Source organism: Mus caroli, unplaced genomic scaffold (genome assembly GCF_978045245.1).
Source record: "Mus caroli unplaced genomic scaffold, Mus_caroli_1 scaffold_7, whole genome shotgun sequence".
Lineage (NCBI taxonomy): Eukaryota > Metazoa > Chordata > Mammalia > Rodentia > Muridae > Mus > Mus caroli.
The window spans coordinates 20,693,487-20,704,169 of record NW_028227262.1 but is presented as its reverse complement, the minus strand read 5'-3'; the positions used below and the strand labels follow the sequence as shown (position 1 = coordinate 20,704,169).

The window sequence follows — 10,683 nt, the reverse complement described above, 5'->3', positions numbered from 1 at the left end:
GATGAAAAGAGGCTTAAGACTTGCTGCGAATCACATGGCCTCATAGTAGTTTGGGTTAGTTCATAGACCTTCAAGGAGAAATTTGTTTGACATTTACAAACTGTTGTTGTTTGAAATAGGGCATTACATAAGCTCAGGCTGACCTTGAACCTTTAACTTTGGTAGCTGAGGATAACTCTGGATCCCACTGCCTATACCTCCTGAATGCTGAGATTACAAACACGCACCACCATGTATCTACTGTTCATGTGGTGACTGGAACCTGACCCAGTGCTTCATGCTTCATCAAGATTTACTCATGTGTAACGTCTGAGTGTGGGCAATGGGTGACAATGAAAACCAGAAGAGGGCATTGGATGTCCTGGAGCTGGCGGCTGGGAGTACTTGCTCTTAAGAGAGGACCTGGGTTCAGTTCCTGGGCAACAAGGGTGGCTCACAATTAACTCCAACTCTAGTTCCTGGGACTAACACCCTCTCCTGCCACCCACGGGCACTGTACACAGATACATGCAAGTAATTCACATCTACACTTGGCTTTTAAAAGTCTGTGTCACTGAGTAGCCCTAGAATCTCTATGTAGACCAGGCTGGACTTGAACTCAGGGACTCCCCTTGCCTTTGACTTCTGAGTGTTGGGTTACAAGTATGTGCTACTATGCTTGGCATAAAAATAACTCTTTAAAAGAAAATAAAGATGTGTGTGAATACCTGAGTCTTCATATGTGCACCATGTGCAGTGCCTGTGGAGAACACAAGAGGTTACAGGATCCTTTGGGACTAATTACATAGACTTGAGCTGCCTGGTTGGGGCTTGGGAACCAACTGAAGGGCTTCTCTAAGAGCAAGTGTTGCTAACTAAGATGCTGTCTCTCCAGGCCCAGCACCCAGCTTTTGACATGGTGCTGGGGATCTGAACCAGGCCCACACTTGGGCAGTAAGTAGTCTAGTGACTGAGCGGTTTCTCAAGCTTTGGTTGTTTCATTTGTAAAATGGCCATGCCTTTCTTAGGAATGGTTGGATCAACATTGTATCATGAATCCTTGGTACAGGTCAAAGCTTACACTGTTAATTGCTTAGCAATTTAGCAAGGGCTTGGTATTATCACTGAGAGCAAAAGCAAGAATCTAAGTTAGAAACTACATAAAACTCAAGCCCAAGCCTGGACTTAACACACCCAATAAGGGAACTAGCAGATACAGTGCTAGTCATGTTGAAGAACTGAGACTTTTTCCATAGAAACCCATCCTCTACAATGTCAAGAGCTATAGAGGAATGCAGACTGCCCCACTCCCATTTGGGGAGTATGGACACAGTGACCTCTGACCTGTAGGATAATCAGGAGTGAGTGTAATTAACAAGGCCCCCCCCCCCCTGGCTTCTTGTAAAGGTCAAAGGTTGGGTGTGACCAGTTCTCTTCACCAGTACATTATGTAAAAGATATCTGACCTAACAAGAGCCAGCAGCACTGGAGGCTTTTCTTTCTTTTTTGGTTTGAGACAGGGTTCTCTGTGCAGCAGATCCCTGGCTGTCCTGGACTCATTCTGTAGACCAGACCTGACCCTAACTCCAGTGTGCTGGTATTAAAGATGGGTGATACAGGTCCAGCCTAGGCTGGGGTTTTTCTTTGATTGAGGACCTAGGTGTGATTCCAGGCATCCAACTTGTGACTCACAATTCTTTTTTTTTTTTTTTTTTTTTGGTTTTTTCGAGACAGTGTTTCTCTGTATAGCCCTGGCTGTCCAGGAACTCTGTAGACCAGGCTGTCCTGGAACTCAGAAATCCACCTACCTCTGCCTCCCAAGTGCTGGGACTAAAGGCATGCACCTTTCCTCTTCTTGTTTGGGGGAAACCACCCCAGTATTCTGCTGGGCTGCTGCAGTCTACAATGGAGCTCAGGGTGTTTGAGCAGAGGGACTGTTTCCTGCCTTGCCATAGTCTGCATCATACACCACACTTAGGTTGGACCAAAACAGGACCTCATTCATCCTGCTCCACCCACATTCTCTACATGCCCCACCTGAGAACTCAACATAAAGGGTTGCCTGACACCCAGGTTTTGTTGTTTCCACTTTATTGCTCAAGCACAGGACTTGAGGTGTGCCTGGACCTTCAGCGTGCATTAAAGAGGCTGAGGGGATGGGGACAGGACAGGAACAACCTGGATGAGAGGAGCAGAGGTACTGGTAGGGGCTGTCTAGAGGTGATCACTGTGATACCAGAGGGCGTTATCAGGAATACCAACTCAGGAGAGCAAGGTAAGAGAGGCAATGGACGCAACAGCAATGTTCCCATGCCCCTAGCACCTGCACGGAGACACAGGCTTGGAAACCACCGAGGGAAGAGATGGGAAAATGGCTGCCCAGGAGTTTTCTTCTCCACCCTGGCTCATCAGACCCCATCCCTATCACGTACCCCCTTCTACCATGTGAAAATGGAGCTAACAGAGGGAGCAAAATAAATTAACATTCTGATGTATGTGTGAAAGGATATACACTTGTGTGTAATGGGGGAAGGAAAGTAGGGTTGACACCATCTAAAACTACCCCCCATTTCACCCTCAGCCTTCTCTTCTCCCTTCTCCCCCAAAGCCATCATCCAAACAGATAGAAAAATAAAGGTCTAATTCACTCAAAATTCTTCAGTTTTTACAAAACTAACAGGGTGGAGTAAGAAGGGAGCAGGGAGCAGCTGCAGAGGTGGGCAGCGGAGAGGCAGGCTATGCTTCTGTCTCCACCTGAGACTGGTTCTCGGCCACATTGTTCCGCTCACCCTTCATCTCAGCATCAGTAGGATGGTCTCCTGCTGCCACTTCTGCCTTCACCTGTAAGATGAGCAAGAGGCAGAGGCTGAATTCCTAAGCAAGACAATTCCCAACACAAGAAATTGCATCGGCACAGCAATCCTGCACCTGTTTACAGCACCTGTACACACATGCACATTCTGAACTGACGAGTCCATTCAACACACTTCTGCTGAATGCCAGAGATTTCAGATGTCCTAAACTATTTTCTCTTTGTGCTTCTGGGACTGACCTGAGGGTCTTGAGCGTGCTTGGCAAGCACTCTACTATTGTGCTATATCCTAGAGCAATCAACCATGTTCTTTAATGTTGACCCCATGTTTCTACAGTGGTACTGAAACTTAAGGATTTATCAGCACAGCCCTGCCCAGCAAGGACACAGAGCACAAAGTTCTGAGGTTTTCTGTACCCATTTCTTTATATGCTAACCAAAATCTTTTTTTCTTTTTGGTTTTTCGAGACAGGGTTTTTCTGTGTAGCCCTGGCTATCCTGGAACTCACTCTGTAGACCAGGCTGGCCTCAAACTCAGAAATCCGCCTGCCTCTGCCTCCCAAGTGCTGGGATTAAAGGCGTGCGCCACCACCGCCCGGCCAAAATCTTTTAAAAAACTATAAAGAACATATTAAATCACTATTCAATTTCACCTTTTTTATGTGGCTACAAAAAGTTCGTATGCTTTGTAACCTATTTCTCTTGGACGGCATTAGGGACACTGAAGCAATGGGTACTGTAAGATATGCTATGTATGTGAGGCAGCAATGCACAACAGCAAGACTTTGACAGCTCTCTTAAGTAGTATGTAAAATAAACCTCCACACATTAACACGCCGGGAAAATGCACAACAGCACGGTGAGACAGAACTGGCAGGATCCTGTGCCTCTGCATGCTCAGTATACACTCTGTTAGTTCTGAGTATGGGTGAGAGACAGGCAGATATCTGAGTTCCAGGCCAGCCCGGTCTGCTTTGTGAATTTTAGGCAAGTTGTCTTGAACACAACGCACATCAGAACTGTGGCCTGGTGTGTCGGAGCACTTCTGGTGATGTCAGCCCCATTGGTGGGGTAGATACTGAGAACTTACACTCCTTTACTGGAAGAGACTAACCTTTGGCTCATTCAACTGCCATGGGCAAGCACAGGCAGTGGCCACACCTGAGGTGCTCAAGAGGTTAAGAAACCCACTGCAGCCACTTCCACCCTGTGGTGGTTAGAATGAGAATGGCCCGAGGCTCATATATTTGGATGCTTGGTTCCTGGTTGGTGGAACTCTTTGGGGAAGGACTAGGAGGTATGGCCTTATGGAGGAGGTGTGTCTGCTAAGGGGCTTTGGGGTACCAAAAGCCCTGTGCTGACTCTGCCTTGTGCTTACAGTCCCTGCCATGGTGGTCTCAGACTCCAACCCTCTAGAGTGGTGATCCCTCCATCAACTCTCCTGTGAGCTCTCTTGGTTGTAGTGTCTCTTCCCACAGCCATGGAGAAGTAGGTAGGACACCCCGCCCCCGCCCCCAACCCTTACCTTGTGCTCTTCCTCAGCCAGCCTCTCAAACATGTTGGCATAGAGCTTCTTTTCCCGGGCGAGCTGCCTGCGGGTCCGCTGCTGGCACACAGCCAGCTGGGTCTTGGCGGCTTTGTTGCTGGGATAGAGCTGCAGGACCTTTTGGAAGTCAGCTCGTGCCAGGTCAAAGTCATTCACGGCCAGGTGTGCCTCTCCCCGGCGAAACAGGCCCTTCTCATTGTTGCTGTCCAGCTCCAAGGCCTAAGAGCACAAGAAAGGAAGCAGCGGGGACATCAGACTCTGCAGCATCAGCTGCATTCCCAAGGGACCCCTCAGGAGGATAAGGCTCAGTGGAAATGGCTGATGCCAAGTCAGAAAAAAAGTAGACAAAGACATTAAATGGGAAGGGTCATGGCCCAGGAAGAAATTCATGCAATGTGAGAAGAAAAAAGGAAATTCAGGTCTTCAGATGCAGGAAGAACACGATATTACTTTCCCAGATACAGAAAAGGACAAAACCCAAACCCCAGCCCTTCTGCCTCCCCCCAAGCAAGGCCTGCTCAGAGTCTGTATCTATTTTCCCACCATCAAAGCATTTGCTCCTTCCAACCTCAAGGCCTGGAACTCAGGATTCTCACGGATACATCCTACTAACTCCACCCAACAACTGCCTGTAAATGCTGTTCTGTCCTCTGAGGGATCTTACCTTGTTGCAGCTTTCGATGGCAGCTGAGAAGGCCTGCAGTTTCAGGTGACACATGGCCAGATTGAGGTGTGAGGCCAGTCGGAGTGCATGGACCTTTTGCATTTCCTCACTGGAGAAGCTAGACTCGTATTCTAGCCAAGACACGATCTTCTTGTACTGCAGTAACGCCTGCTTGTACTTGCCTTCCTAGAATGGGAGGGAAGCTGAGGCACCAGTGCAGGTTCAGCAGCCCAGGCTGTCTTACCTGGTAGGCACGAGTGACTCCTAGATAGAGCCTCCCACTCCTTCCCGTCCCAGACCAAATGTACTAAGACACACTAGGTAACAACCTCAGGGGATGTCCACACTGGGGCAGAGCGTCATCTGGACAGCCCTCCCTGGGGTGTCAGCCCTCCCTGGGGTGTCAGCCCTCCCTGGGGTGTCAGCCCTCCCTGGGACGCCTTGTCTGTGGCTCACCTTGAAGTACGCAGTGCCCCTCTCTTTCACTATGTTGCTCTGCTCCAGCTTCTCCGCGGAGCTCATCTCCCAAGACTCCTTGGCCTGTTGTACCCCAAAGGAGAGACACAGTGGACACCTTCCCCAGAGTCACCTGCAGACCAGGCACCAGGGGAGGAGGAGCGCCTCAGGCAGACTCCGACGCCAGGGGAGGCGTGCCTGAGGCAGACTCACCTTCTCAAAACTCTTCAGATGCACTTCATACCTCAGCTCAGCATGCGGTGGGATCTGGAACCTTTCCTTCCCCACACTGCCAAAAGCATAGCTGCAGGGGTGAAGAACGCACGCCTAGGTCACCTCACAGCCCTGACTGAAAGGCTTCCTGTTTGTTTCCTGGAAAGTACCCTCCCATCTCGAGACCTGGTTCAAATACTTCCCGTCGGGCAAACATTTCCCTAACCTCTTCATGACACATTTAGGTGGTCCTTCAGCACTCACGACTTCTGGCTCCTAACCCTTAACTATACACTCTTCAGACGAACTCAAAGAGACAATGAAGCAAGAACCAGGGGGAAGCCCTAGAGACTCCAGCATGTGTGGCACACAGGAGGTGTCTCAACAAATGTTAGTGACTGAATAAATTAATGGCATATGAAAAATCTTGATGTTGGCAGGTAAGGGATCTGAATAAGGCGTGAATGCAAGGAAATGTGGACAACTGCGGGCCACACTTCAGATCCAATCAAGAGCTCAAGATGCTCTCAGCATCCTTAGGGCAGTGCAGGGGCGTGGCTCCGGTTCGCTTTCAGTCGTGCCCGCGTCTCACCTAGGTTTGAGGTACACGATGGACCGCTCCCCTTTCTCCATGCGCTGAATGGCCTCCTCCAGCCCACAGGGCAGATCTAGAGTTTCCCCTTCCCCGATCTCAAAGCAGAGCTCCCGCTGGTCAAAGAGGCGGTCCTTATGGTAGCCTTCCAGCGCCACTGACATGAAAGAGAAGGATTGCCTGGGCGGGCAGGCGGGCGTGAGAGGGCAGCACACCGAGGAAGCTGCCACAGGTCCTCACATCTCCACATTATGGCTTAGACCCAAGATAACCACTGTGGCTCAGACGTGAAAGGATGCTAAGGCTGTGTGGTCTAACTCCTCATTTTAAGGATGAGACAAAAGGCTTATAGAAAGGAAGTGACTTGGTCCACACTGCCCAAGGCCCTAAGTCTCTGAGCCAGGAATCAAAGGCAACTCTAGATTTTTCTTCCCACACCAGACTGTACTTTCTCACCTTCCACCATAGCACCATCGTTGGGCCTGGCATAGCCTTCACCCCGAGTCCGTATTCTGCGGATGATCCCACCATCTTCTTCTTCTGTAAGGTCTTCTCCTTTGAACTCAAACAGCTCCACCTGCGTGATGAGACATAAGGTGACCAACTCCCTTCTCCATGATGAGACATAAGGTGACCAACTCCCTTCTCCATCAACTTTGTTTGTTTGTTTGTTTTGAGACAGGGTTTCTCTGTGTAGCCCTGGCTGACCTCGAACTCAGAAATCTGCCAGCCTCTGCCTCCCAAGTGCTGGGATTAAAGGCGTGCGCCACCACCGCCTGCTTCATCAACTTAACAGTTGAAACTGCCTCTTTTCTACTCAGAAAAGTCACCAGTCAAGGGCAGACCTTATCTAGCAAGAAGGATACATAGACTTTACTTGGCTTCAGAAAGATGAGCCTTCTATCATCCTGTTCCATTTTATAAGGACACAAGATTGTTCCATCCGGCAGGCATCGTAAGTGACCTACCATCTCAATGGCCTTGTGAATATTCTCCCTATGTCCACTGATTGGTTTTCTGCTTTCAGACTCAACAGCCTTAGTTCTTTCCCTCAGTGGGTTCTGCCTCAACCACTGACATCATATAGGAAGGTATCTCCCCCTCCTGAGCTCCAGGGTGCCAATATGCTAAATTGCACTTTACAACCCAGACGCTTCCTGACCCCAGACCCCCTTCAGTTGAGAAGGGCAGTTGGAATCCCTCTTCTAACCTGAAGCCTCTATTCCTGGTCACTCTGGTGGCAGCAGAGCCAGCTAACCTTTCCACCTTGCCTCCTAAAAGCTAGGCCCTCAGGCTTAGCTACATTGTCTTCAAGAGACAGGAAGGGCTGAAGGGCAGCCAAGCACTGGGGTGAGATAAAGGCTGGCTCTCTGCCCAGGAGATCTGTGGCCAGCACTCACCTCAAATACAAGTGTGGCGTTGGGGGGGATCTTTGGAGGGCTGCCTGCTGCACCATAGGCATATTCTGGCTTGCAGGTGATGTGGCACACTTCCCCCGCTTTCATGGTTGCCACAGCAATATCCCAAGCCTTGATGACCTCCCCTGTAGATAGAGGAAAAAAAGACCCACTTAGCAGGGGTGTCACTCTAGGCTCAGTGTCCCCAAAGATAGGCGCTGCACTACATCCAGGCAGAATCTGAACACCTCTACAAATAGGACCAGGAGACAAGCAGGGCAGTGTTGTTCTCAGGACATTAAAAGATCGCTCAACCCTGCAACACAGTTCAAGAAGCAAGACTATCCATCCCAGAGCAAGGGAAGCGCTGGCTCCATGAGGTGGTTAAAGAGGAACTGGCCTGTCCCACAAAAGTAGAAGGAAACACGGAATGGGTAACATATGGGTTCTTGGCCATTCCTTCTTGGTTTTTTTTTTTTTTTTTTTTTTTTGGTTTTTCGAGACAGGGTTTCTCTGTATAGCCCTGGCTGTCCTGGAACTCACTCTGTAGACCAGGCTGACCTCGAACTCAGAAATCTGCCTGCCTCTGCCTCCTGAGTGCTGGGATAAAAGGCATGCGCCACCACGCCTGGCTTTGGCCATTCCTTCTTAAGCTTCCTTCTGGTAGCCTTTTCTTTTGTGAGGGCTAGTTTGTGCTATTTTGCCAAGGCTGGCTTGAACTACTGGCTCAAGGCTTGCCTCAGCCTCTGGTTGCTGGAAACATAGGTAAGCAGTGCTGAGCCCAGCTCCAGCTTGGCTGGGAACGTCACTTTTGCTTGTGACAGCTGCTATCAACTTTGGAGCCTATCTATCCTGCCAACCCGCTAACCAAGCCTACCTTTTCCCAGGTCAAAGGAGAATTTGTCCTTGCGGTCCAGACTGGAGTCAAACTTTGTGCCATCTAGCAGCCAGCCAGTGTAGTGGACAAAGACCCGGTCCCCAATCATGGGTGTCTCTGTGCCTGTACCCTCTCTCTTGATGACCTGGGGGTAGGGTGGGGGGAGAAGGTGAGTACCTAAGAATGTGGGCAGAAGGGCCCCAACTGCCCATAAGCCCCCCAAAGACACATACTGGATGGACTCAGCTGCACCCACTGCCCCCTGCTTCTTTTCCGCAGGTCCAAGAGCTTGGTCTTCAAATGACGGATACCAGTGATTAGCTTATATTCAACTAACCTCCCCAGCCATCTCACTCCAGGTCTTGCTTTGGAGAACTGCATATAATATAATTTGGGTTCAAGTTTTGTCTATAGTTTTGGACAAGTTGCTAAACTATCCAGAACTTGTCGGTCAGGCATTGAGGACAACCCCTATCCTCCAGAGGTGTTTGGGGGGAAAAACAAAACAAAACAAAAAACCTGATAGGAAGTAGTGGGTCACCAGATCAGGGTCTGGTTTGAATAGAAAGGAACAGGAGTAATGAAAAGAACAGATCCGCTCAAAACTGGGAAAAGGAAGGACTAGATTACAGCCGAGCACAAAGGCTCTGTATCAGGCGCTGGGAATTAGACGTGGGAAGGGAAACTACCTGACTGGCAAGCCAAAGAGTCTTTTTATCTCTTCTGCGTGTATAGGCAGGCATCTATTTCTGTTTAACATTTTTATATATGGTGACCCCATGGGAGAGCCAATAGGTAGATATGGAACCCATCCTCTACGGCTTCCTTGATAAGAATGTACAGGGCCCGGCGAAGGAATGGAGGATAAAAGAGGAACAGACCCCGTCTGGGAATCAGAACCTAGCGCAAAGGAGAAAGGGCCACATGTTCACGGGGAGCAGCAAGAGCTGAGGTAAAAAGCCAGGAGCATTTCTGGACCAACGAGGCTCCCAAAGGTCTCTGGTTTGTACAAGCCACACACACTAGAAGCTGAGCAATGGGACTCACGGAAGAGAAACAATGGATGCAGGGAGACATGCAATGCAGGTTAGGATTTCACCGTCCTGGACTGCTGGCAGAACCTGCTCTGAAACAGCGTCCATTGTCCCGACCCGGGTCAGGGCGCCCTCCCCCTCGCTCCTCCGGCTATTTGCAATCAGGAGATTAGTGAGCCGCTGACTCTAAGGCAGTGCACCTCCCCCCCATGGCCAGCACCCAGGACCCCCAACTCAGAAAGACTCAGGAGGGGCAGGCGAGGAACTACAGGTCCCGGCATGCATCGCTCTCGCTCTCCCCGGGCCGAGAAAGGGGGCACAGCATGGCCGAGCCCGTGACCTCGCTGGATCTCGGCGATTGCAAAAGGGGCGCAGAAAGGCACAAAGGGCTTTGGGCCAGGAACCTGCTCCCGGGAGCCGTTTCAGGTCTTAGCTAATGTTTAACTTTCAAGTGGGCGAGCCCTGGCGCACCTTCGTCCAGGTGGACGGCGCACGCTGCAGCCGAGGGGTTCCCGGGAGGCGAGGCCTGAGTCCCTCGGCGCGCCCGGGCCTCGTGCACCCCGCCCGGGCCCCCCGGCAGCGGCTCTCGCGCTCCGCTCCGCCCCTCTCAGCCGCACAGTGCAGCCGGATCGAGTTGGCGTTGCAGTGGGGGCTCCTTCCCGGACCCGGGCCGCACCCTCCGGAGCGTGCAGCCGCCGTGCCGTTTTCAGGGCTGCAGCCCGCGCAGGGAAGACGAATCCCCCCCATCCTCCGGCCGCAGTACCCCCAAGGCCCATGAGCCTGCAGCCGAGGACTCCGCGGCCCCTCACCTTGAGCACGCCCTCGTCCTGTTTGGGGCTGATGTCCACTCCTTCGAGAGGCAGGGGCGCCGACTGCGCCCCGTTCTCCGCCGCCTTCATCTCCTCGGCGGTCATGGCCGCTGGGCGCACCGTTGGCTGCGAGAGTGGGGCGGCAAGCGCGAGCACGGCACTCTGGCCGCCGACCGGGGTGAGCGACGGGGTGGCGTGCGGCGGAAGGCGGCGCTGCCCACCTCGAACCGCGCTCCAGGCTCGCGCACCCGGCTCGCGCACCCGGCTATCCGCGCGCTCGCCGCCGGCGGCCGAGTGGGGTGAC

At 51.6% G+C, this 10,683-nt stretch overlaps 1 protein-coding gene across 1 annotated transcript; it reads right to left on the bottom strand.

Moving 5' to 3' along the window:
• Positions 1-2,603: 2,603 nt before the first annotated feature.
• Positions 2,604-10,673, bottom strand: Fkbp4 (FKBP prolyl isomerase 4). The gene is made up of 10 exons (XM_021165017.3): positions 10,380-10,673; positions 8,537-8,681; positions 7,663-7,805; positions 6,719-6,839; positions 6,263-6,419; positions 5,671-5,761; positions 5,458-5,541; positions 5,002-5,187; positions 4,317-4,556; positions 2,604-2,820 (listed from the first exon to the last, which is right to left on the bottom strand). Exons 1-10 carry the CDS (start codon positions 10,482-10,484, stop codon positions 2,716-2,718), a joined length of 1,377 nt encoding a protein of 458 aa, XP_021020676.1. The 5' UTR covers positions 10,485-10,673; the 3' UTR covers positions 2,604-2,715.
• Positions 10,674-10,683: the final 10 nt, after the last annotated feature.